This window comes from Hakea prostrata, chromosome 8 (genome assembly GCF_041222555.1).
Source record: "Hakea prostrata isolate BN-2017 chromosome 8, UWA_Hpros_2, whole genome shotgun sequence".
Classification (NCBI taxonomy): Eukaryota; Viridiplantae; Streptophyta; class Magnoliopsida; order Proteales; family Proteaceae; genus Hakea; species Hakea prostrata.
Genome location: NC_142607.1, coordinates 46921241 through 46946583, shown reverse-complemented (window position 1 = coordinate 46946583; position 25343 = coordinate 46921241). Strand labels below are relative to the sequence as shown.

The following is a 25343-nucleotide window of genomic DNA, read 5'->3' as shown; positions in this document are numbered from 1 at the left end:
TTAAACATGCGATTTTACACGTCAAGAGGTCCGTTCAAATTCTCAAATGCGAAAATGGGCCTGACCTGGAGCATGATGGGCCAGAGATGTGATTATGGGCCAACTCCAAAGTATTTTAGAGATAAAGAAGCAAATTTTGATCTACAGGCTGAGATTAGAAATTATTAATTAAATCTACAAAGATATTATTGAGAGAGTCCTAATGGAGAAAAAGAGTCCTTGCACACCTCAATATCTTATTTCCTATTTGGGACTTGGTCAAAGAAAGAAAAAGAGGGAAAATCCCATTTTTGAATGTCTTTATCCAGTTTCGATCAAGCCCTTCATCGAACGGTCATCCGGTGTCCGATTGAGCTGATTTTTGGAGGAGAGCTTTACGAATTCTTAACCCTAAAATCCAACAGTGGAATTATGTATTTGATATCTCTAAGTCCATCCGATTGGTACGCCAAAACCCTAATTGGTTGAGTCAAATAAGAACTTTGAGTTTTATTTAAATTCAGTCGTGCCTCATATCTCATGTAAACTCTATAAAAGGAGAGCATACTTCATCAAGGGAGAACGTGTTTTTAGAGCTTAGTAGAAGCACTCTTTCTTCTATCTTCAGTTTATTTAGGCTTTCTCTAGTTTTCTTTGTTTGCATTTGTGAGATTTTAATTTCTAGATTGAATGTTTACATTTTTTTTGTTTTTTTATGTAATGCAATTCAAGTTCAAGTTTCAAGTTTTTAGAATCTTTTTTCTTTGGGTCTAGAAATTGTAGATTTAGATCATTCTAGATCTGATCTGGTTGTTAGGGTTGGTTGAGATTCGAATCGTTTGTTCAATTCGCAAGTAAGTAACATTCTTTATTAATCTTCTCTCCTCCCTCCATTCCCACTTCTATCTACCCCTCCATATTCTTAATTTAGGATTTACTTTCAGCATTTATTTATTGTTCTCCATTCCCCTGAGTCCTTAATCAGAGATGCCTACAGTCGTGCCTCTCTTTGGTTAAGGTTTCCATTTTACTTTTTGCAATTTACTTTCTGTTATTTACTTTCTGCAATTTACTTTTAGCATTTATTTATTGTTCTCCCTTCCCCTGGGTCCTTAATCAGAGATGCCTACAATCGTGCCTCTCTTTGGTTAAGGTTTCCCTTTTCTTTTATTGCTTTGATTATTTCTTTTTTGCAATTTCTTTTTTTCTAATATCCATTCCCCCGATCGGTGGACTGTAAGCTACGGCAAAGGGTCCACGGTCAAAGTCATTATTATTAATTTATTATACTCCCCTTCCCTCGATCCAGAGCTGACACTCGGATCACTTCCCTTTTCCTTTTTATTTTTATTGTTCGCATTTTTTTCCCGTCTGTTATTTATGCATTGATTGTGTTTGCTTTATTTTTCATTTCAATTCGATTGCATTAGATGTATGGATTATGATTGTTTAGTTTAGTTAATTAGTTTAACAAAAATTGAATCATTCCACTATCGCATTACTATTAAGAAGTTGAATTCTAAGTGGCATATCACCTTGAGATTGACCCGTTAGCTACACGATATTGTGCGCTTGTGGTTATTTTTAATTTCACAAACAGTACCTAACAACTTCATTGTTTCATAACTTTCTATCATGATCATTGTGTGATACATGACCTACGCCTGAAGGAGAGGATTGGGCTAGGAAAGGCGTACAATGGAGTTTATTATTTGAAGTTGGATTAACCAATTGATGTTGGTATTTTACCAACCAAGGACCTTTGGCATTCTCATTTAGGCCATACATCTTTAAAAGTTTCTAGTTATATTGCGCGTTTGGATCCGAATATTTCTTTTCATAAAGATTGTGTTTACTCCATTTGTCCTTTAGCTAAGCAAACTCGACTTCCTTTTCCATCTAGTACAATTCTACCACCTCTTGCTTTGAATTGATACATTGTGACATATGGGGGGGACCTTACTTCGTTCCCTCAATTTGTGGTGCAAATTATTTTTTAACTATGTGAAAGATTTTTTACGATGCACTTAGGTGTTTTTATTAAATCATAAATCTGATGTTTGGTCCCAATTAAGGGGATTTTTTGCTATGATCAAAACCTAATTTTGATACCAAATTAAAGAACTTCGAACTGATAAGTTTTGGGGTTCTTGTGTTTTGACAGCCGCTTACCTAATTAACCATTTATCACCCCAGCTGTTATATGGTAAGTCACCACTTCAAGTTTTATTTGGCAAGATCCCTTCATATTCTTATCTTCAAAATTTTGGATGCCTTTGTTATGGTCATAATCATTCATCCATTCGTCATAAATTTCATCCCGAGCATCTTCGAGTGTTTTTATTGGGTATCCATATGCATAAAAAAGGTATACAATTTATGATTTACAAACACATAAGGTTTACATTAGTCGTGATGTCACATATGTTGAAGATTTTTTTCTTTTTTCAAAATTGTCATCCCCATTATTGTCTATTTTACCCATTGCAGCTCTAGATAGTGATATTTTACCCATCTTGTCGTATCCACCCTTATCAACCACACCCTTTTCCCAACTGGTTGAAGAACCTTCTTCACCCAACCTCTCATCCACTACCATCTCTCAGCCATCTCGAGTTCATCAACCACCACCCCATCTTAAAGACTATCATTGTTGTGCCATGGATGCCCAAGCTCCTCCTACATGCACAGGTACTCTCACTTCTAAATATTGTTTTTTATTCTATCATAGATTATCCTCACCCATTTCAAGTATCTCAAGGCCCTCAATGCTATAACTGAATTTATAAACCTTGCTAAGGCTATTATTTCATCTGATTGGAAGGAGGCAATGGATAGTGAAATTGTAGCTCTTGACCTTAACAAGAGTTGGTCTCTTGTACCTTTACCCCAAACAAGAAACCCATAGGTTGTAAATGGGTTACAAAATTAAAAAGCATTCAGATGGGTCAATTGAGTGTTATTAAGCGTGTTTGGTGGCAAAGGGTTATACTCAAATTGAAAGGGTTGATTTCCATGAGACATTTGCCCCAGTTGCTAAGTTAGTACTGCCAGAAAACATCATGCCATTGCTACCATCAAAGGATGGTCCTTGCATCAATTGGACGTCAACAACGCCTTTCTCCATGGCGATCTTGATGAAGAGATATATATGACACTTCCGCCTGGTTATCATCAAAAGGGGCAGAAATTGATTTGTCGCTTGCATAAATCATCATATGGGCTTAAGCAGGCATCCCGTAATTGGTATTGGGTATACACAATCTAAGGCAGATTACTCTTTATTTTCTCTACTTATAAAGTCTTCATTTACCTTTGTACTTGTTTATGTTGATGACATTTTAATTGTTGGGTTTGACACAACTGTGATTTCCAACTTAAAATCACTTCTTCAGCAACATTTTCGGATTAAAGATCTTGCTTAAATATTTCCTTGGTCTTGAGGTGGCACGCACGGTACAAAATTCGATCGAAATGTGCGAAATTTAGCATTTTGAAAAGTGCGAAATGGAACTCATGAGGACCGAAAAAAGTCCTCAGTTTCAATCAAAATTGTCAAAATTTTGACATTTTCGATCGAAACATGAGAAATTTCCCTATTGGGTCGAAACATGGTTCAACCAACCTGAACCGGCTGGAGAAACATGGGAAGTTTCGAGAGTTTCGATCGAAACTTGAAATTGGTTTACTAATTTAAGTGAACCGGCTGAACCAGCGGGTTCACTTTTATATAAAGTCATCTTCTTTGATCAAAACTCTGGGAAACCAGAGTTTCGATCGTGAAAAAGGGGTGGAGCAGGGAGGTTTCAACAGGAGTTTCCCACCTTTTTCGACCTGTTTTTCATGATTTTGCATGATTTCGATCACTTTTGAGCACTCCTTTGCTGATTTCGACCCTTCTTTGTGGATTATTTCATAGTTTTCAAGCTTTGTTAGAAGGTAACCTAAGTTTCCCCTATTTTTTGATTTTTTCCTTTCTTTCATGATCAAATGGTGTTGGAATGTTTTGAAATTTACTATGATGGTCTCTAGTAGGTAGATTAACAAGTGGTGGATGTTGGATTTGATTTTTGTAGTGTTCTACTATTTTTTATTTTATTTTTCTGATTTTAAAAAATACCTAAAAATTTACATTTTTTCCTTCCTTTCATGTTCAAAGCATATTGGATTGAGTTGATATTGTTATTTGTTGTCTCTAATAAGTAGATTTACATATGTTAATTCATTGAATCTGATTTTTGAAGTGTTTTACTATGTTTTCTAATTTTTCTTGTATTTAATAATTATTATAAAAAATATTTTTAATTAGGAACAAAAATCTCATAATGTTTATGAATACCTTACTCTACATATGTAATTGGTTGGATCTGTTTTTTGAAGTGTTTTAGTATGTTTTCTAATTTTTCTTATATTTAACAATTATTATAAAATATATTTTAATTAATAAGAATTTTAATTAGGAACAAAAACTTCAAAATGTTTATGAATACCTTAGTTTACACTTTTCAACTAATGTGTGACTGTGTGTTTACACTTTAGTGTCTTTAGGGCCTTAGGTTAAAATTAAAGTGTTGGGTTTCTATTTTAACGGTAATTATTATGTATGTTTGTATCAGGAATTCAAGATTCAGGCACAAACTTTTGAGTTAGAGACTCAGAAACACGATGTCAAACATAGCTTGGTAGCATGGTAAGCCTCTGACAAATGATAGGAAGAAGTCAGAGTGTAAGTATTGTTTGAAAAAGATTGGATCAGGTGGGGCCACTCGACTAAAGATCCATCTAGTGGGAGGGGACCACAATGTGGTTGGATGCCCCAATGTCCCTTATAAAGTTAAAGTGGCAATGGAAAAATATGTGATAGGAGGGCAAGAGAAGAGGGCACAGAAGAAAGCAAAGAGGGATCAGTTCCAGGCAGCATGCATAGAGAAGGTGGAGGTGGGAGAGAAAAATGTGGATCCAGATCCAGGTGATGCATCATTCCTAGAGGCAGAGATGGAGAGAGTACTCAGGATGAGTAGGGAGTCTTATAGACTCGATAAGATCAGGAGGACACAGAGGGCCATGGGTGCAGGGTCATCTAGAGATCCAGATGTTGGGAGGACAAGTGGAGGCAGCTCTAGTATGAGGAGGAGCCAGAGTGTCAGAGAGTCAGTTCCATTACCATGGGCCCCACGATCACGACCTAGTGCCACATCTGTTGCTTCTAGACCCATTGAGGCAAATCTTGATGTGCAGATACTACGCACTGATCCTGACTTCTTTGCGAGGCCACAGTCAAAACATAAGAAATTAAAGCAAATGCGGGGTAATGTGAAGGAGAAGGTGGGGATGACCTTTTCTAAGTGGGCATTGTATCACAGTGTTCCTGCAAATGCTGCATAGGGGCCTTATTATACGGCGATGACGGATGAGATCAGTGATGCTGGACATGGGGTGGTTAGGCCAACCCCATATGAGATATATAATGTATATCTCCAACGGCATAAGGAAGACTTGAAAGACTACATTGATGGTCTTAAGCCGATGTGGATGCACTATGGGGTGACATTGATGTGTGATGGTTGGACTTGTCCCACTAGACAGTCTATCATCAATTTTATGTTGAATTGTGATGGGAGGATGGTGTTCCTCAAGTCTGGTGATGCATCCGGTCACAAGAAGGATGCAACAAAATATATATATATATATATATATATATATATATGGGTTGCTGAAGAGTGTGGTGAAAGAGGTAGTCGAGCACGTGGTGCAAATTGTGACTGATAATGGCTCCGATTTCAAGAAGGCTGAGATGAAGTTGATGGAGGATCCCAAGTATAGGCTCTTTTGGACTCCTTGTGCGGCACATGTATTGATTTGATGCTAAAAGACATGGGGCAAGTCAAATTTTTGAAGGACGTTGTTCAGCGGGCTCGAAATGTGACCACATTCATATATAACCATGGATTTGTTTTGGATATGTTGAGGAGGACGTGTGGTGGTGACTTGGTGAGGCCTGGGGTCACAAGATTTGCTACAAATTGGATTTCCTTGAAGAGTTTCGAGAAGAAGAAAACCCAACTACGTGCGATGTTTGCATCTGAAGAGTGGTTTGCTTGGCCCCAATCAGAATCACTTGCAGGGAGAGCAGCATGGGCTACCGTATCCAAGTGATACCTTCGGGGAAATCTAAGAGTTGTTATAAAGCTTCTAGACCCTGTGGTGACAGTCTTGAAGTTGGTAGATCAACAAAGGAAACCAACTTTACCGCATATATGGGCTCCAGTAGAGATGATGAAGGAGATGGTTAGGAAAGTCTATCCTAAGGGCATCTAGAAATTCCTTGATATCATCCAAGAAAGGTGGGAAAGGCAATTGAAACATCCATTGCATTTGGCTGGTGAGTTGAAAGTTATTAAAATTTTCAAGTTATTACTTAAATACTTAATTGTTAATAACTTAATACTTATTATGTAGTTTTATAGTTTCTTACCATCTCATTTGTTGGCTTGTTTGATAGCCTATTATTTGAATCCCATGTACCACTATAGTGAAGAACTTGGGATGAGGGCAGATTTGAAAGGTTGTGAAGTAGTGGAAAGGTTGGAACCAGATTCAACAAAACAAGCATTAATTAATAATGAGGTAAGATTGTGAGTTGTGACTTGTGAGATGACTAGTAGTCTAGTACTTAAGAACTAAGATAAATACTTGTTTTTTATACTAACTTTGTAATTATTTATTGCAGTTAAAGGCTTTTAGAGATGCTACTGGTAGCTACGGTCGCTCAGTCGCTATTCAGGCTAGGGAGAACACCACTCCTGGTTAGTCACTTAGTCAGTTAGTCTAAGTCTTAGATACTCAATTTGAATTTTTGACACATTTTATTTTTACTATTATTAATCTGGTTGGTTATGTTTCTTGCAGTTGAATGGTGGCTGCAATACGGGTTAGACTCAGAGTACCTGATTAAGATTGCAGTTAGAGTGCTCTCCCAAACATCTTCTGCCACTAGCTGCGAGCGTAATTGGAGCACATTCAATCTGATACATTCTAAGAGGTGGAACCATTTGGGGGTGAAGCAATTAGAGGATTTTGTATATGTTCACTATAATATGAGGTTAAGAGAGGAGCACATTAGGTTAGGTCAAGAGCAAGGTAATGGGGACAAGATTAAGTTGGCTGACATCTTTGCCATAGATGATGAGGAGGAAGAGTACCCCCCCCCCCTATTTGAGTGGGTCAGAGAGCCATTGTTGGATGAGGGGGGAGGTCGACCCAGCAGTCAAATTGCACGAGAGATGGGAGCTAATGTGGATGAGTTCTTGGCCACAAATGGGAGAGTGCACACCGAGCCTAACCGTCCCTTTGTACCACACCCCGGTGCATCCAGTGTCAGTGAGGATAATATTATATGGTCAGATGATGATGATGATGTTACTCAGCCACTCGCTAGTCAGGCACAGGATGATGCAGAAAATGATGATGATGATGATGGACTTAGTAGTGGGGATGACAGTGGGAATGATGATGATGATGGTGGTGGTGGTGGTGATGATGATGATGGTGATGGGCCTGCTAATCGGGATTCAGCTGAACCAGGGGAGAGACCACCACCAAAGCCAGCAGTGACCCCAGTTGAGAGTCAGGGATAGGGAGGGCATTGAGGTTCACGGGGGAGAGTCAGTTCACCCACGCTACCTAGGATGTTGACCACGGTGCAGGTCGTAGTTCCACTTACAGCCGAAAGGGGAAAGGGAAAGGGAAGCAGCATGGACATGGGTATGAGGATGACACTTCATTGTATGGGTCTTACAATCCCACTAATGTGAATAGCTTGGCAGGATCCATATGATCTATGAGTCTAGATGAGTCAAGAGGCTCCACTGCCGGATACTGGATACCGGCAACAGCTGATCCCCACTCTTACGAGAGCGGTATGGAGAGTGCTACATCTTCTTCTAGGGCTTATAGTAATGCATCTTATGGTCAGGGGTTTCCTCAGGATTATGGGGTACATAGACTAGTGGAACAAACTAGGATGTATTATCTAGCATCTGATGGGAGGACGATATATGTGCACAGGGGTGCAACTTATATGGATGCTAATTCGGGGGCACAGATGTTTGTGGAGCAGATCTTCGGCATGCAACCCCAACCCCAACGCCCTGAGGCTCAATCAAGACTTCCCTATCCTTATTGTGGATTCCCTCAGATCGGATATCTTATGCATGTTGACAACCAGACATATAGAGCTGCAGTTGTTGATTACCTCAACAACCATAAGCATCACATGTCATGGGAGGTTTATGTATGTTGGTCAGAGGAGAGGATGTCACAAGCATAGTACTACTCAAGTCACGAGATGGATCCGCCGAGGCACTCCTCTTGGCACTGATTTAGTGAGTTGTACTTCCCATTTTATTTATATTACTAGTTACATTGTATTTGATGTTTAAGAGTTTATTTGATGTTTTGAATTGAACTTAGAAGTTAGAAGTTATATGTTGAATGTTATGCTTAAGCATAGTTAACTTTATTGTGTACTTCTCGGTTATCTTTACATTAATGTTTTGTACTTTATGACATATCTACATTGATATTTTTTAATAAAATGCATGTGTCAATGTGTTCTTCATACTCTAATTAGCTTAACTACAGAATCCCACCCCAAAATACTCTCTAAAACCTGTCAAAACTTGTACTAAAAAATCCTCGATTTCCTCAAAATTTTCCAAGTTTCCACCTAAGTTTCCCATTTTCACCCGGTCGAAACTTGAGTTTCCCTCGAATTTTTTACCATGGTGGCACGTTCTAAGAAAAGTATTTTCATCAACCAATGAAAATACACATTGGACATCTTAACTAATGTTGGTTTCACAGGTGCTAATCCGACTCAATTTCCAATGGAACAACACCTCAAATTGACTACTTTTGATGGTGAGCCCTTACCTAATCCAACATCATAGCATCGGTTATTGGGCCGACTTATTTATCTCACAATTAGTCATCCAAATATTGTTCACGCTGTGAATTTTTTTAGTCAATTCATGCATGAGTCTTATAAACCTCATATGGATGCTGCTAATGATTACTATGTTACCTCCATGGCACTCCAGGACAAGGGATTTTTTATCTGCAGATAGTAAGTTATCTCTTCGTGCTTATTGTGACTCAGATTAGGCAAGTTGCCCTATGACTCAGCAATCTACCACTGGATATTGTGTAGTCATTGGTTCCAGCCCTTTATCTTGGAAATCTAAAAAACAAGTTATTATGTCCCGCTCATCTGCTAAGGCTGAATATAGTGCTATGGATTTGCTCTGCTCATTTGAATTATTTCCATATTATTTCCTTCTCTCATTGAATTCTTTCCATTCATCATTCCTTCCATTTGAATTCTTTCCATACCATCTCATCCTTCCATTTCATCAGTATCCTAATTTGGCTTGATTGGTTTTCTCTATTAAATCATTTCTATGTATCGTATTTTCATACAAACATTTACATGTATTGTATTTTCATGTTTTATATCTCTCTTTTATTGTTCATAGTTACCTAACAGCATGAGATGCATGTTGCCTATATATTTGAAATTCTCTCATATGAAATTATCAACCATTTTTCCTATTGAGGTTGTTTCTTAACAAAAATTGATCTGATTTTTATCCCTATTGGGTAATGGACATTTTAAATTCTTTGGGTTTCATTTGTAATGAGAATCACAAACCCAAAATGTGGAGTAAAGAATTGTTTGAACTAGTGTTGGGTTCTTCTGAGGAAAACATTCTTTAACTGTTAAACGTATGTATATTCTTTTCATTTATTTTTTAATAGAATATTGGATTTAGATTTGAATTGTGTAAAGGAGAAGAAATCAGCTTCTTTATTGGAATCCGAAATCCAGAGACGTGGGGAATACCTATTTCAACCGTCCTCTACGTCTAACCAAAACACAACCTTCCACTATCACTTTCTTATTGTTTTTAGGGTTTATGCGTGCCTCCGGTGTCCCCTTCACTCACATCTTCAAACCCAACGTTCCTCTTCATATTTTCACAACATGGTCGGTGGTATAGTGACCCTCATGAGTGTGGAGCATTTCAACTACTTGGCACTTAGTCTCCTCTTTTTGATAATAGGGATATCTGCAGTGGCACTCATTGGCTGAGCCTACTCCCAGTTGAAGTTGTTTGGCGTGATCTTATCCTCTTCACCCAGGCTGCCATATAGCGATACACCCCCACTCACATAAGTGTGGGACCCACACTGTGCCAACCTAACACATACAGGTGTGTGAGTGTAGATCCCATACTCATGTGAGTGTGAGTGTATGGTTATATGGGCAGACTAGGTGGAGAAGATCTACACTCTAGGTGGAAGGCCTTCAGGTTCCCTAAATACAATAGGGAAACTACAGGGTAATTGGGCGAAATCAATTTGGTCATCATTGGGCTCGATCTACTTTATTCCCTCCAACTCTAATTTAAAGTAAATCACACCAGTATCGGATTTTTATCAGGTCCATTTATTTGTCCATTTCCCTCTGGATGAATGACACATGTCCATCAGTCACATCCAAAGGCTCAAATTAAATTAAAATAAATATATCCTCAAAATCTTAACTCAACCTTTGGATGTGACTGATGAACATGTGTTTTTTATCCAGAGGGAAATAGAAGGTAAGAAATGGACGTGATAACAGTCTCACTAGTATTTGCCTCTACTATCCGTCATAGGCCTTGAAATTGAAGTGGTTCTGGGCCTATCTCTCTGAAGTAAACTTGTTTAGGCCCATTAATTCCAATTTTAGTTTCCGGTAATCAAATATCATTGGGCTCATCTCAGCCATCTAATGTACACCCAACACAATATCAACCCCCAAAACAAGTAAGAAAATAGGCTTCAATTAGGATAGAATAGTCTTGGATTTTAGGCCCTTTACATGGAATTTTATTTCCACCACCTACCCTTACATTGACATTTGGTGCTTCTTCGACCTCCAAATTCAAGATTTTTGGGGAACGTGTCACAGAACGAAATGGTGTTTTTCCCATCTTAAGCCACACTCCTTTTGAAGAAAATTCCAAAAATCCATCTGCTGGCCTGTTTTCCTTATGCTTTTACTCTTGCAAAGACAAGAGCAACATATTAGTTTCCTTTGTCATACTAGGGCTAAATGTCTCTTGCTTCGGTGTTGTGGTTTTATAGTCACTTCTAACACACAAAGTACAAAACGATTTAATTATGGATGAGGACCATTATTAAGCAGTCCCCACAGGAACACCTTGTGTCTAGGCAATGTTTTTAGTTTCCAAAACAATGACCACCATTTCTTGCATAAGTGGTTGTTGAACACTTGTCTTACTTTCAACCCATCACCCCACTTCACACCCAAACCCCTGCATGTTCTTTATTGTGAAAATGGGGTTAAGTCTCTTCACTCTTTTTTTGGATGATTTCATTATCTTTTCTGTAAAAGATCCTCAAGGAATGGGAAAAGATAAAAGAAGAATCATTTACATTATGGGCAGAGAAAAAGGAATGGGAAAAGATAAAAGGTTGAGACCCATTGGGTGAAACTGTTTCAAACCTTCCAGGGATGGAAGACAAGTGAATCATTTGCATTTAAGGTACTTCTGTCACTGATATAAAGCCAGGTTGTTCCGTATATTAAGAAATTAATACAGTTTGTGGCAATCAACTTCTTTAATTAAAGAAGTCCAGAGTGAGTACATTGGGATAAGATACATGAAGTTTGGCCATAGAGAATCAACAACTACATACATCAAGAACCAATATAAACTCTACCACACACAAATTCATTGCAAGAATAACAACTCATCATTTCATTTCAAGCTTTCAAGCTTGAGATCCTCAAGTCTGAATGATCATACATCAAGTCTAGATCTCACATAGTTGAAGGGAGAGAATATAAGCAGATGAGTCCTACAACACTACATCAACAGCTACTGTTTATGCAGTTAAGTAGGGAGAGGTAAAACCATAGGGGTAAACTCCTTGCTGAGAGGAATTTGTTTAGTGAGCCATCACATACTTCCATCTTAAGAGATTAAGAACAAAATCTTGAACACCTTTATCCAGAAACTCTTCAGATCCTCATCTCTTTCAAGTAGAACATCACCAGGAGACTTCATTTTGCTGGAGTTGACATTGGATATGATGACACGCGATCGATCTTTGAGAAGGAAAGTCTGCTGTTATCCCTTTTCTTAAGTTTAACCAATATAAGATAATGTACTACACCTACAGAACCAAGATGAACAAAAAGCATACCTCACCCACATCCTTCAAAGGTGAAAGGCCTGTCGCTTGCTTTTCTTAGGTTATGAATGAATGAGGCATAAAATTTAGCATGATCCTTTAATCAAAGTGACAGAACCATTTTATATTCCTTACAGAGGCAAACCTAAATCTAAGCTAAATCTAACAGGCTTTTTTTCTTCTTCTTTCAAGTCTGCTCTCCTCTTATTTGATAAAAGCACATCAGTCCAGTATTTAGTCCCACTGTATTTTCCTGTGAAAAGTCCACTCTGAGGGGTTGATAGTAGTCTTCCCACTGAATGCAACAATATCATAAGGGGAATCCTCAGAAAATTCAGTTGGCAAAGACTTCCAGTGCAAACTTGGTTCCCACTCGGCTTCCTTAAGAACCTTAAGTATCTCCTCCACAACAATCTGGCTTCCTTCAGAAGAAAAATGAATACCATCTCTGTGAAAATAAAAAGACACATCAGTTACGAAATGCCCAAGACAAGAATATCACCTAACATTTTAAAAACATAAAAAGCCACAAATTTGACTTAAAAATTTTTACTCAAATTATCTTTATGGTGAATAAATTTGCACAATGAAGATTCCAAAACATTCTCAAATGACTGGCTCCCCACCCAAAAAGAGTTAAAAAGAAAAAATATAGAAGAATAGAAAACAGAGAGACTTTTTATTAGCTTGGAAAGAATTACCAAGATCTTTATTTGTTTATATATTTTATTTATCTAATTATTTTTAGGAGCAGGCCTTTGTGCAACGGTTGGTGGACCACAATTTTAGCCTGAGGTCAAAGCATCAAAATAGCCTATCAGCAAAAACTGTTGCAAAAGACTGCATAAGAGAGTTGCCCCCACCCCAAAAAAAAAAAAAAAAACCTGCACGGGACTCTACTTGTTTCTTCAGCACTGGAGTCACCCTTTATACATTTATCTTTTTAACATGAACAGAATCATCGATGCAACTACATCGGTCAATTTCCTGTTAACATTTTGTGTGGAAGAAGCATCCAATCTCCTTAAGTCCAAACTAGGGGGTTAATAACTCACCATCTGATGGGGCCAGCTAGGGCTCTGGTATCATTACTTAACATGAACTTTTCAGCACGAGGGTTTAATTTATGAACTAAAATACCACTCATTTCCATTCCAACCTTACCTCCATCACACTTCAGTATTTAACTAGTTATTCTTGAGCATGATTCTGAATTTCAAATTTAAGTGTCATCAAGGCACCTGCTCCCAACTGCAGTATTTTCAGTATCATATGTTGTGTTTTCCATGCATATCTACAGCATTTCTTGTCTATCATCATGCACACACTCACAGATAAATTTAAAAAAATAGAAATCCCCTAATAATAGTCTAAAACTTAAAATGGAAGTGAAATTACGCTTTATCACCAACTGTCCAACCCAATCTAAAAATCCCATTTTAAAATTGAAGTGGAACCTAGAAGAACAAACCATGCCCTTCATATCCTACTGGATAAAAAGCTAATATTTGGTTCCCAGTTCATCTGCATCTTGGCTCTTCAAATGAGTTTGAGCCCAGTTCATAGAAGTGACATTGCATCAGCATCCCCTCAGATAACTCTAAACAAGGCACATGCTACAGAACAGGAGCCCTATTTGGCATGGAAGACCACTTAGGAAGCATTTGGTGATGGAAACCCCATCTTCTATGTACTTAGCGTTGATTGTCATAGGATACATAAAACTTTAATGCATTAGATGTTGATATAAAATGAACCACCACAATGGTTGGACAAAACATAGGATCCATTAATGTATGTAAATGAAGACAAGAAACTTACGTAAGGCAAGCAGTCGACCAATCATCCCTTTTTTGAATTGCAGACCAAAGATCAATAACCTTCACGTCCATCTCCCTACAAAGCTCTAAACAAGCTTCTGAGTATCTTCGACAAGCTTCATTTGTTCGATCCATAGGGCTAAATATACCACTGTAACTGGTTTCAAATCAAACCAAGATGTAAGGACATAAAGTACCTCTCTAGAAAGACTGAAAAAAGACATGCAAAATAGGCATCAAAGTACCTTTTATCTCTTTCTTGGATCACCTCCTCATTGACAGGAGGACAACTAAGAAATATAATGCGTATTTTCTCTGAAAGGCTCTGATTATCAGATAAATTATGAATTAGAATGGAATAAAAACCAAATTCAGGAAAGACCCATCAGATCATAGTTGTCATGGTGTCGCCTAGGTGCCCTTTTCTACAGAACACAAGGTGACAACTTGAGACATCATTGGTGTTGCTTCTATTCTGCTTCCTCCAACACCTACTATTGCCTAGTTGCTGGGACAACCATGCTTCAGGTCTCCCTAAAGGACTATCCAGAATCAAATGTTTCAAATTCACACAAAATTTGAAAATTGGTTGTAACAATCCTTGGGTGTACTGGTGGAGGGAAGCCCATACATCTGACAGGCTAATTTCCTAACGGACAACATCTTCCCAAGGCATAATACTAGAATGGTAGAACTTCCCTGCCACTAAGGCCCATGATTGGTCCGGACTTCAACATGTAACAGAAGATTATCTTTTTATTATGCAAAAAGTTACCTTCAGATGAATTGCAATCTTTTTCATGTTTTCAATGTATTCTGGAAGTGGTACATGAGGTCCCAAGCCAGACGAATGAGGCCCCATTGAATCATTGCCACCAAAGTAAACTATCACCAATGAAGGTTGTATAGCAGCATCCTAGAACAAAGATAAAAACAACAATGTACCATGAATCAAAGAAAGACAAACCAGAAAACCAGAAACAGAAAGCCAGGTTGATATGCTCGAAACCTAAAGAGCCCCTGTTCTCAGTTGAATTATATTCTAGCCCTTCACAATTTAAGGTTAACTAGATTAGCTAATATTGGAATTGTTTGAAGCAAGAATCTAGCCAATAGAGGCGCCCTGCCACAATCCTAACCAGCAGAGACAATAGTAGCATCAAACAGACTAAAGGCCTCAGGTGCTGGGAATCATCCCAGGCCGGAGAACATGTGTATGATAATCCGATGCATAGTCTACCCGACAGCCAAACCAGGTAAATTATCCAACACACCCACCATGAGTGGCCACTGCGGTAAATTTTTTGGAGTCACAATTGGGCCAAGTCAGTTGCCTGACTTACAAAGCATGGGTGGCCATTATAACAGTCACAATGTGTCTCCAGTGAACCCGTTTCAAAATTGGCGGCAACCAGAAAATTTTATCAAGGTCCAGTAGCACCCAATGGGGATCCCTTTCAATAAAGGGATGTTCCCTTTGAGGGGTAAGGAGATCGACTTGAGTTTTGGCCACAGCAGGTGCAGTTCACTGCTCTGATTGAGCAAGAGGGGATAACTGGTTGATTCAAGACTAGATTAACTCTGCTTATAGACCCATGATTAATCTTTGAAGTCATGAAGTCAAAGCTTTCTTTTGCCATTTGGCAATGCCCAGATTTGGTTTAAACTTAATGTTTTAACACAGGCCCTCATGGTCTATCAGTCCACAAACTTTCATCATTCCATGTACAAATGTTTTTAGTCTAGAGATACCTTCTAGACTTGGTGGACTAGAAATAATTCCTCCAAAAAAAATACTAATTAGAAAAAATATTGTGGAACATATCCAATTGGCTGCTAAATTTTCTGGTTTAGCAATGGAACTTATTCCAGTTCTATGGGGCAAATGGTTTGTCTACCTATGTGCCAAAGGAACTGCTAAATTTATTGAATACTGAGAAGCTAAATTCTTAGGGAGAAAGATACAGAACATTGCTTGCTGCTGAACAGTAGGCAAGAAAGTATACAGCTAATGAGACATGGCCTATGCGAGGAAGCTTAGTTGCACTTCAAGAGCTGGTTACTGATGGAAGATGCACATGGACTTGAGTTCCCTTTGGCCCATGTGTGGAAATGTGGAAAACTAGCTGATCCATACAGCTTGACTATGTCTTAACTCTTAAGTTGGACAGAAATGTAAGAGTGTCAGCTAAATCAGGGATAACTACACTTGGAACCATTTAATTACAGGACTAGAAAGAGGAAATAAAGCACTCTATTTTGATTATTTTCCCTTTCCCCCTTTTTTTGAATTATTTTATTATTTTTCCCCATTTTCAGAACTTCAGTTTAAACTAGAGCAATGTCTGTTTCATTTGATCACCAGCTCAGGCATATCAAACTTTATTTAAAAACAAAATTAGTAATCACTGATGACCGGTATGTCATTTATAATATAAATTGTCTGTAAGTATACTGACAAATACAATTACTCATACTAAAGATCTAATTGATTCTTTTCAAGTCACTTGAAGAATATGTAAGGCCTATTTCACATTCATCTGAAAGAATGGCCTATCATGTAAAACAGATCCATTATTACTGAAAAACAGAAAATACTTGTCATTTGGTTCAGAAGAACTCTATCTCCAGAATAATCATGGACAGTGCCACATCATTCACAACAATACATTATCAATAGTATTGACAGTGAAACTATGGTTATGTTATTATATAGGCCTGATTTTTTATATGATTTCTATTTTCAAAGTTTTTTGGTTTGATTTTTGAACCCTATCAGAATGAAATAGATATGCTGAAGACGGCTGAGTGGCTGTTTCAGTTTTGAAATTGAAATTTCTTTCAGGCTTGCTGTTTAATGAGCACAAGGTTACACTGATGAGCAAAACAGTAATTCCATGTTTAAATTTTAAAACACCACCTTTCTTCTCCTAATGGTCTCACCAGTCACTACCACCACTGCTGCAAACCCCCCCCCCTCCCTAGTCTGCCCTCAGCACCTTAACCCCCTCCCAAAGAAATGTAGAGATTTCAGAATAATGCAACCAAAACAATATAAATATCTGAAAAAAGAATATTTTTGTTGACCATTTCATGAATTTGTGGAATCGAAATAAAAAACCTACAAAATCTGATCATAGAAACTTTGATATAACAATGAATCTTTGATTTAGAGAATGAATTAATGGAAGATAAAGATAACATTAGGAACTAAACATGTACATGTAGATAGGTACCTTTGGAAAAACTTGATCGATAACCTGGAGAGCACGCCTTGAGTTCCAACCACTATATCCTCGCAACAATATGTCTGCCTATATACCACATCTCAAGCAAAATGAATCACCTTAAATCAAGCACAGTTGTTGGAAAGAAAAAAACTAGATGATGTGTTTGTTATGCTTCAATGATGAAGGTATTGTACATTTATACTTTTAAAATCATTTGCTTAAGGATCCAGCCTCTCTGCAAAGCAGGGGTAAGGCTGTTAAGTTATGACCCTCCAAGACTCCGTAGTGACAGGAACCTTGTGCACTCTGTATGCTTTCTACTCAAGGAATGAGTTAAAACTCACAGTTACAACATTGTTACCTCATGCATCCTTTGGTTTGATCTATATGATTTGTAATTAATTTAATACTTCCCAATGTAATTCTCTGAACCAGTTCATATTTTGAAGTTGTTTGGATAGGTAGCTAATGACAGATGGATAAAAATGATGGGTAAAATTGGAGTCAAGTCAATGAAGTATTCTCAAAATATCAGGCCGATATATAAAGAACAACCTTGGAGATTATACATGCTATTGTTAGACAGCATCTCATATTAGGATCTAAGGAAAAGGGAAGTAAAGGAATAAAGGGTATATTTGGGCCAAGACACATAAATCAGTAAAGAAGGAATGTTGACTGATGGATGAATATTATAGGGATAAATTACGAGTTTGAGGATAAAAAGGGCATATGCAGAGCATGATGCTCCGACCACTGCAGGTCTGGGGAGGGCCTTACTGTATGCAGCTTACCACCACTTCACCGAGATGCTGTTTCCTGACTATAACCAATGACCAGTAGGTTGTGATGGAGAAACCATATCATTGCTTAGAGGTCCACAATGTTAAGGTTGTGAATAATATAACAAGTAATTTATAAATTCATATAAGTAATACTAGATGGAACAATATTTCTACCAAATAAGAAACAAGTCCAAAGAATTAGGCTAACTAAGGATAATGCAGAAGTTGATGGATTACAGGACCAGAAAATAATGCACTTATTTTATAGGTAACAATGAAAGGGTGCAGAGAGACAGTTTTATACCAAGACCACAGGTCCACAACAACTGCAGCAGGGAGAGCAATAAACCACAATTTGAAGGGACTAAAAGGACAGAGGGAAAAAAACATGGTCAAGGTAATAACAGAAGTCTTCACAGCCCATAATTTGATAGAAGACATTGAGATAGACAGATTAGAATCATGGGATTCGAGTAGCCGAACCCAAATATAGAGGCATGCTATGTGCTGAATTGACTAACGAAGACTTTATGGAAAATTTGCATTGTGAAGTACAGGAATGGGTAGAAAAAAGAGAATCCTGGAAAATTCGCATAGTGAAGGTAAAGGAATGGGTAGAAAAAGAGAACCCTTAAGGTCAGATTGGCAAAAGATATATACAGCAAACAGAAAAGTTTTGATGGTTGTGTTAATGTGATCAATAGTAAGGACAGATCAGACTCTTCTAGGCAACCAATCCTGCCACCTTCCACAGAGCTTAAAAAAAGGCCAACAAATAGAGACTCAGATTTGAGTCCAAGAGTCTACAACCATAGTTTCTTGACTACAGATTTGCTTTAGATGTTAACCCTTCAACATAATGAGATTTGAACTGTCAATCAAGTACCCTTCGATTTTGCAGATAGTTTCTAATATCACTAGACAGCCAAGCAAGCTTATCTTGACAACAAAGGCAATGAGACATTATATTATGTGCAAATATATCTCCTATGCTGGCCAAATCTTAGGATTAGAAGTCAGATCAACAGCAAAGGTTGTGTGCTTGGTTTCCTTCAATCTGAACATTGCAACAACATTAGCTTAAACAAAAGTCAGTGCTGATGCAAACTCCAGTTCCAAACTGGCTGGGACTGAATTCTGTTTTAGGGGGTTTGTTTTGTGTGACCCAATTCTTGTACCCGACCTTAAAAATGATCCTACACCTACATATTTTGGTGGCAAACCAAATGGCCTGATACATGAGATCATGGAAGCAAAGCAGCTTGGGATTTGCATGACTGGAATGACCCGATGGGTCAACCTGCTTACCTGATTAAAACCTATTAATATGTACCCCTATGTTTTCTTATTAGCACATTGTGAGATTTGGGATTTTTCATCCTTGGGTTTGGGGTGAGAGTTTTTGTAAGCCTTGACAATTGGGCTTGAGATCTCCATTGTAATCTTCTTCCTACATGGTGAAGGTTCTTCTTCTTCTTCTCCCATGACATAGCACATTGCTTTGGTGTGTGAACCACATTAAGTCTCTATGTTCGTTTGATTTGTTTCTATCTTTGTTCGTGATTCCTTGATTCTCATTCTAACAAAATTGATTATCATGGACCATTCTAATGTTTTAATGTGTGTATTATTCTACAATGATTTTATACTCTACAATTTTATATAAACAATTTTTTGGTTCCAATCATGCAGAGAAAATCAGACTTCTATAGGGAAACACCCTATCTTGCATCCTCAATCAACTTCAGCACTACTCCCACAGCCCCCCCCCCCCCCCCCCCCCATTCCCTAGGGGGGAAAAATAGAAGAAGAAGAAAACCCTCCCCTTCAGAATACCCATGCTCTTAACCTAACAAAGGTTTAGTGGTGATAGGAAAAGCTGCTAGATATAGGCCATCCACCGGAAAAAATAAATAAAAAGAAAATCAAATCTAAGAATTCACTTAAGTGTTAGCACTAGGAGATCCAGTTCAGATATCTCAAAATAGATAAGAGTAACATCCCGGTCAGCTGCAGATTAAATGATGACAAAGAGAGAGAGTAACTAATGTTCATCAATACATGTTCACCCAAAACGATAAAACTTTCAATTCGTCCCTTACATGAACGACCCAACATGACTAGACCCAATCAGGCGCTGAGTGTATGTATAGAGAGAAAAAAAAAATCTCCTTTCTGCAATTTAGTCGGTAATCTTCACAAACGCCATTAGAAAAACCAATAACTCTAACCTTACTCAGGAGTTAGATTCACAACGACAGACCTTAAGCTTCCTCCTCCGCCGTATAGTGGTGGAAGAAGAGAGGAGTTGTGCTGTTGAAAAGGGTTTGTAATTTTCAAAGAAGACAATGTCCTGTGAGAACTAGTGTGGATTGTGGAACCCACCACCAAACAAACCAAAATAAACAAACAAGCTTATCTTCAAAACAGACACAAATTCGAAAAAAATAGCTCTAAAAACAGCCACAAAAAACAAAAAGACGATAAAGAAGCAAATTGCTTGTGATTGATAATTCTGTAATAGAAAGAACAGAAAAGAAAGCAGCACAGCGCACAGATGGGTTATTCAATAATCATCCAGCGAAGAAGATCAGAGAGAGAGAATACCTTACGAGCATAGATGTCAGCAAGCATAGCACCCCAACCATCGCAGAAGCTAAACTGTACAATGGAAGAACCGAACAACACAAAAAGTGGTCGTTGCGGGCCTACCATTTCCTTCTCTCTCTCTCTCTCTCACAGAGCGATCGCCACCGCCACCTCCACCTCCACCACCTCCTTTGCGGCTTTGAGGGTTAAACAAACTTAAGAGACCTTCAAAGTTCTTAACAGTGGTCGGCTCCTTCCATGAAGTAGAAAGCAGTAACTGCTCTGGTTTTGACTCCAACGTTCATTTAACGTACATAATAATGACATCAATTAATTAGAGAATTCACACATTGATGTTCATTTTTCAGGAGCCGTTGGATCGGAATCTGGTCTTAATTAAAAGGATAACTACCTTACGAGCAAGTGGATCTTAAATTGAGTTTGGTTATCGAAAACCCATGGTAGTTGGAAGGCGTTAGAATGGATCCCACATTTTAAATCAACACCGCCACCTTTATTTTTTCCATCTTAAATGCCATTTTTTTCTGGATTTTTTTTTTTTCAGTTTTTGATCCCAAAAAAAATCTTAAAAAATGCCAGTTGAGTAGGATCTAGGTATGACCTTCCCAGTTCCCACATTGGGACTCAGTCATATGAGACTCCGTGTGTTAACCCCAACCCCAGTTTTGGCATCTCATTTAGGCTCTTGGCCCACTATTAAAGTACCCTCCAACTGCCACCCAACTCTGCAAAAAAAAAAGAAGAAAAAACTGCCCACCCAACCTCTTTTCTCTTCCCCAAATTGGTATTTCATATGATTTTTTCAATGGTTAGTAGTGTGGCTTTTATGGGCATCATGGACAGTATGCATCTAATCTTAATTGTCTCTTAACACTCTTAGAAGTGAGGGAGACAATGATATTTTCATAAAGAACACAATACAATCAATAGTTAAGCTATAGTATCGGGGACATCAATACTTATCTCTATTCTTTTCTTCTTTTCTTTTTTTGAAGGGGGGGGGGGTATGCATCTAATCTTAACTGTCTCTTAACACTCACAGAAGTGAGGGAGACAATGATATTTTCATAAAGAACACAGTACGATCCATAATTAAGCTATAGTATGGGAGACGTCAATACTTATCTCTCTTCTTTTTTTTTTTTTTTGGGGGGGGGGGGTTAAGGAAGAACAGGTGGTGATTTTGCTTGGGAGAAGCACTACTTTGAGCAGTGGACAGTGCAGATTTCAAGTCATTAAATCTGGATTGTGCAATCAACCCACATGTAAATGGTCCAAATTAAGTAAATTACATATAAACAACCCAAATGTCCACCGCTTGGAGTGACGTTGCTCTCAAGCAAAATTAGAATGGCGGTGATGTGTTGTTTGCCTGGGTCATACTGCAACGAGTATTATTACATTGATGCTCCTTTAACCACACATTTAGAAGGACAATCTAGCCCAAAATGCTAACAAAGCAAATCCCCCTAGGTACATAATTGTGAAAGGACAAAATAGTGACAGGGACCCAATCATAGTGTAAGCATTATGACATTATTTGTTTGCAACCATTTATTCGTTATTGGATCTATCATTCCATTTGTCTCTATCATTCCATCATTTTCAATGGGCATAGTCGTTAGTTCCAAGGAAGGCAACCATTTGCACAATCTTCTCCCAAAACATGTATAAGAGGAAGTTCATTGTACAACCATCCATCTTAGGGATAAAACAATAAAAAAAAATCATTTTTGTTTAAAATGAAGTTAGAAAGGCTTATTCTTTAGGGTGGGTAAAGAAAAGCTCAAGTCCTTTAACTTTCCTATAGAAAAAGGGAGATTATCCTTTAGAAATGATTATTCTAAGAAGAGTGGCTTCGTTTTGACTAATGATATTGAGTGTTATTTGGGTAGTCCCATTTGGAGTGGTAGACCAAAGAAGGGAGATTATAATTATATTGTCTCTAAGGTGAAAGAAAGACTAGTTAATAGGGTGGAAAGTGAGTTCTCTGTCACTTGTTGGGAGGGTTACTTTAGCTAGATATTTACTCATGACAATTCTCTATTACACTATGCAATCTACTCCTATCCCTAAGGGTGTTTTGTCAGAGATTGAGAAGTTGACACGTGCTTTTGTTTGGGGTGACACGAAGAATAAAAAGCGAATGCATCTAGTCAAGTGGGAGAGTTTATGTCAACCTCAAGCACAAGGAGGTTTGGGTTTTTGTTCCATTTCTCTAGTCAATGAGAGGACCAGGCAACAAAGAAAGAGGGAGAAGAGAGGCCCAAAGAAAAAAAGGGGGAGAAGGGAGAGGCGCCGGGCAGGACGCGCCATAAAGCAAGGAAAAATAGAACCGGTTCGACCCAGAGACGGGGAGGGGGAAAAGAACAATAGATAAACCCGAAAGAGGATCTAAGATGGAGAGGGCAAACAGGATGGATAAGATAAGAAACGATCATATTAGGCGGGAGTCTCCCAAAGTGAAACTTAGAAAGTCGTTGGGGCACGCCGCAACGGAGACCAGCTCCCGACGGAGAGGAAATCCATATGAAGGAACTGAAGAGCTGGGGTAGACCTAAGATAACCTTAGGAGAAGTGGTGAGAAAGGATATGTATAGCTTAGGCCTGATCTGCATGGCCTGAACCGATTGGAGGGCAAGAATCCATGTGCCGACCCCATTTAGTTGGGACAAGGCTTATTGTTGTTGTTGTTGTTGTTCTTTAGTCAATGATGCTTTCTTAATGAAATTGGTGTGGGAGATTCTTTAGCAAAATTCTTTTTGGGCAGCGCTTCTGAAGGAGAAATATGGATCTAGTCGGGATCTAGTCGGTGAAAGGCTACTTTCTTGGCTTTGTGCCTCGATTCCCCTCTTTGGAAGGCATTATGCAAGGTTGCTCCTAGAGTTTTGGAGAATTGCCACATTATTTTGGGTGATGGACAAACTATCCAGTTTTGGCATGATGCTTGGTTGATTCAGGGGTTACATTTGGTTCTCTTGTGAATGGTAATATCAACCCAAAATTGAGGAAAGAGACGGTGAGTCATCATGTTGATGGAAATGGCTATTGGAGAAGAGATCTCATCATGAATCTCTTCCCATGCGATGTTTTGGAAAGATTTGATGATTGTGGACCTCCCACTTTTGAGGGAGGTAGAGATGTTTTTCTTTGGATCCAGATGAATGTGGGAATCTTCTCTGTTAGCTTGGCGTATAACATCTTGGTGGATGGTGGTGGTAGGGTGAATCAAAGTCTTTTTCTTGATGAGCATTTTTGGAAGATGGTATGGGGCTTGAGGTTCCCTTGTTGTATTCGTTTTTTTATTTGATTGGCAGTGAACAATAGATTATTGGATAACCATCACAAGATGAAAAAGAAATTAATGGAACATGATTATTGTAGCTTTTGTATGACTAGACCTGAAAATTGCCTTCATGTACTGTGAGATTGCAAATTTGCTAAAGGGGTCTGGATGCATTTGGTGGCTAAGGGAAAGCATACTATGTGCTCTTCGAGTGTGGGTTGGAAAGAATGGCTCTCCATTAATCTTTGTGGTTCCATGTCCAAATCAATGGGGAAGTTGGACAGTTTGGTTCGCTTATGCTACCTATTCTCTTTGGAATTAGTGGAATAGAGATATACATGAAAAGGAGTTTGTTCGACCAAATGATGGGTTGAAGTTGATCGAGGACTATGTGAGAACGGTGGTTGCTACTTGAGCAACGTGCTCATTGATGTTGCCAAACAATAAAAGTTCAAAGGTTTTGGAAGTGTGGAAAATCTTATATGTGACCGGATAAAGTGCAATGTGGATGCTTCTCTCAAAAGAAAGGATAACTATATGCAAGTAGGAGGTGTTTTGTGGGATCAAGAGGGGTTGTTCAAAGGAGGTTTTGCAAGGAAATTTCCTATGTGTTTAGCCCTTGAAGTAAAATTAATAGTAATCACTAAAGGCCTTAGGTTGGCTTGGAGTTTGGGGTTTTGTTAGATTCAAGTTGAATCTGATTTTAAGGATGTTGGTGCTCTCCTCAACCCTTATAGGCATGCTCAATGGAGTATTGTTCGCCTCATTGAGGAAATAATAACCCTAGCGAAATGTAAACATTAGATTCTTATCAATCATCAATGTTAAGTCTAGTGCATCATTTTCAACTGTTAAAAAATAAAAATCGGAAAGATAGGCATTTTTCCCGATCGACCAGTGTAGAAAACCAGGGGAAGCTGAAGTAAATTTCGTTTTCTTTGGGTTGATTACCCCGTTTTCAAAAATAATAACAATAAAAAAATATAAAAAAATAAAAAAATAAACTCTTTTCTAATAGAAATGGAAATATTAGATTCTTATCAATCATCAATGTTAAGTTTAGTACATCATTTTCAACCGTTAAAAAAAAATTGTCTACATACAAGGGGAACATGCAATCGGTATTTTTCCCTAAAGTTGATTGTTTTTCAAAACCAAAAAAAAAATCATGCGAAGCAAATTTTCGTAAAATGATATTCAGCCTTGCCTTACGGAAATCATTTTAAGATCGTTATTTCTTGGATCTCTAAGAAGAGATGACACTACTCTTGATCCATCAAGAGGTGAGCAATAGTCTGTAATGGAACAACCTCAAAGTGAAATAAGAACTACTAGGCATATAAGACAAGGGGATTAGATGCTACGA

The 25343-nt window shown here is 38.2% G+C and overlaps 1 protein-coding gene across 2 annotated transcripts in view; it reads right to left on the bottom strand.

Annotated features, from left to right (window-relative positions):
- The window catches only part of LOC149008245 (GDSL esterase/lipase WDL1-like), a 44987-nt gene extending 24050 nt beyond the window's left edge, over positions 1–20937 (bottom strand). The window contains exons 1-6 of one of the 2 annotated variants that reach the window (XM_089165744.1): positions 20689–20932; positions 17303–17380; positions 14842–14982; positions 14312–14391; positions 14068–14223; positions 11599–12694 (exon numbers count right to left, since the gene is read on the bottom strand). In XM_089165744.1, coding sequence (XP_089021870.1) covers positions 12481–12694; positions 14068–14223; positions 14312–14391; positions 14842–14982; positions 17303–17380; positions 20689–20796 — 777 coding nt within the window. In that variant the 5' untranslated portion in view covers positions 20797–20932 and the 3' untranslated portion in view covers positions 11599–12480. Of the gene's footprint in view, positions 1–11598; positions 12695–14067; positions 14224–14311; positions 14392–14841; positions 14983–17302; positions 17381–20688 lie in introns of those variants that run through there. The other variant, XM_089165745.1, reaches the window with a different exon arrangement.
- Positions 20938–25343: the final 4406 nt, after the last annotated feature.